Source organism: Propithecus coquereli, unplaced genomic scaffold (assembly GCF_000956105.1).
Source record: "Propithecus coquereli isolate 6110/MARCELLA unplaced genomic scaffold, Pcoq_1.0 Scaffold15, whole genome shotgun sequence".
Classification (NCBI taxonomy): domain Eukaryota; kingdom Metazoa; phylum Chordata; class Mammalia; order Primates; family Indriidae; genus Propithecus; species Propithecus coquereli.
The window spans coordinates 1173218-1174316 of record NW_012139413.1 but is presented as its reverse complement, the minus strand read 5'-3'; the positions used below and the strand labels follow the sequence as shown (position 1 = coordinate 1174316).

The window sequence follows — 1099 nt, the reverse complement described above, 5'->3', positions numbered from 1 at the left end:
ACAGGTTCTAAACAATTAAATTTTGGTTTTAAAATACTGATTCCAAATCTATATTTCAAAACTAGCTTTCTCTTTCTTATAGGCTGAAAAAGAAAATCCAGGTCTCACACAAGACATCATTATGAAAATTTTAGAGAAAAAAAGCGTAGAAATTAACTTCACGGAATCTCTTCTTCGTATGGCAGCTGATGATGTAGAAGGTATCAGAAGAAAACCTTATTTAGTTTTATAATTGTTGAAAAGCACTTTTTCTAAATCTCTGTTACTTGACAAAAAGATCTTCCTCCCCTTCCCTTTTCTCCCTTCCCTTCACTCTTCGTCACCTTATGATGATGATGATGATGATGATAGTGGAAACAATTCTATGTAAAATTGAAAAATAATTCTTGTTTTTATTTTATCTTTGTGAGATTTAATTACTTGAAGTAAAGGGTTTGTTTATGCTACATACTTTAGTTTTTTCCCCATTTGTATGATGTTTTGTGAGTTCCAGTTTTACTGAAAGGTGAGTTCTGTTGGAATGGTTATTTTCTTTTGTGTTGTCTTTAAGCAAATAGCAGTTCAAAAGTAATGAGTTTTTTGTTTGTTTTTTTAACTTTAGTGTAGCATCTTTTTATTTTTAAGCACAGATTTAGGAGAACAATACAACCATTGCTTTTGCTTTTCTCAGTTTTGCTTTTTAAAATTAGAAGTGAATTTCACTTAAATTTAGTGGTAATTTTCCCACTAATTTAGAAAAATGTACATTTGTAATTTCCCATGTTTATTGAGAGATAACAAAAAGTAGACATTTTAACTGATTTCATGATTGATAAGAAAGCCCCCATCATTATTTAGACTCAAGCATTTGCAGCCTGTTAAGCTGTAATGTTTTGATGAATTGGTAGAGTTGTAGTGCTTCCAAGTCTACAGTGAATCTGGTGGTAAGCTCATTTTGCCTACGTCTGATTGACCCTCGTTTCCAGAATTGCTGTTCTGTGATCCTAGCTTTTATGTTTGATTTGTGGTGGTGGTTTTGTTTTTAGAGGTTTTTAGAGGTGGTTTTGTTTTTGTTTTTAGATGAGATTTCAAGAATATGCTAAAAAAAGATTTTGTTAGG

The 1099-nt window shown here is 31.2% G+C and overlaps 1 protein-coding gene across 1 annotated transcript in view; it reads left to right on the top strand.

Annotated features, from left to right (window-relative positions):
• PDCD10 (programmed cell death 10) overlaps positions 1-1099 on the top strand; it is a 61311-nt gene that overhangs the window by 38128 nt on the left and 22084 nt on the right. The window contains 1 exon segment of the mRNA XM_012640160.1: positions 66-223. Coding sequence (XP_012495614.1) covers positions 66-223 — 158 coding nt within the window.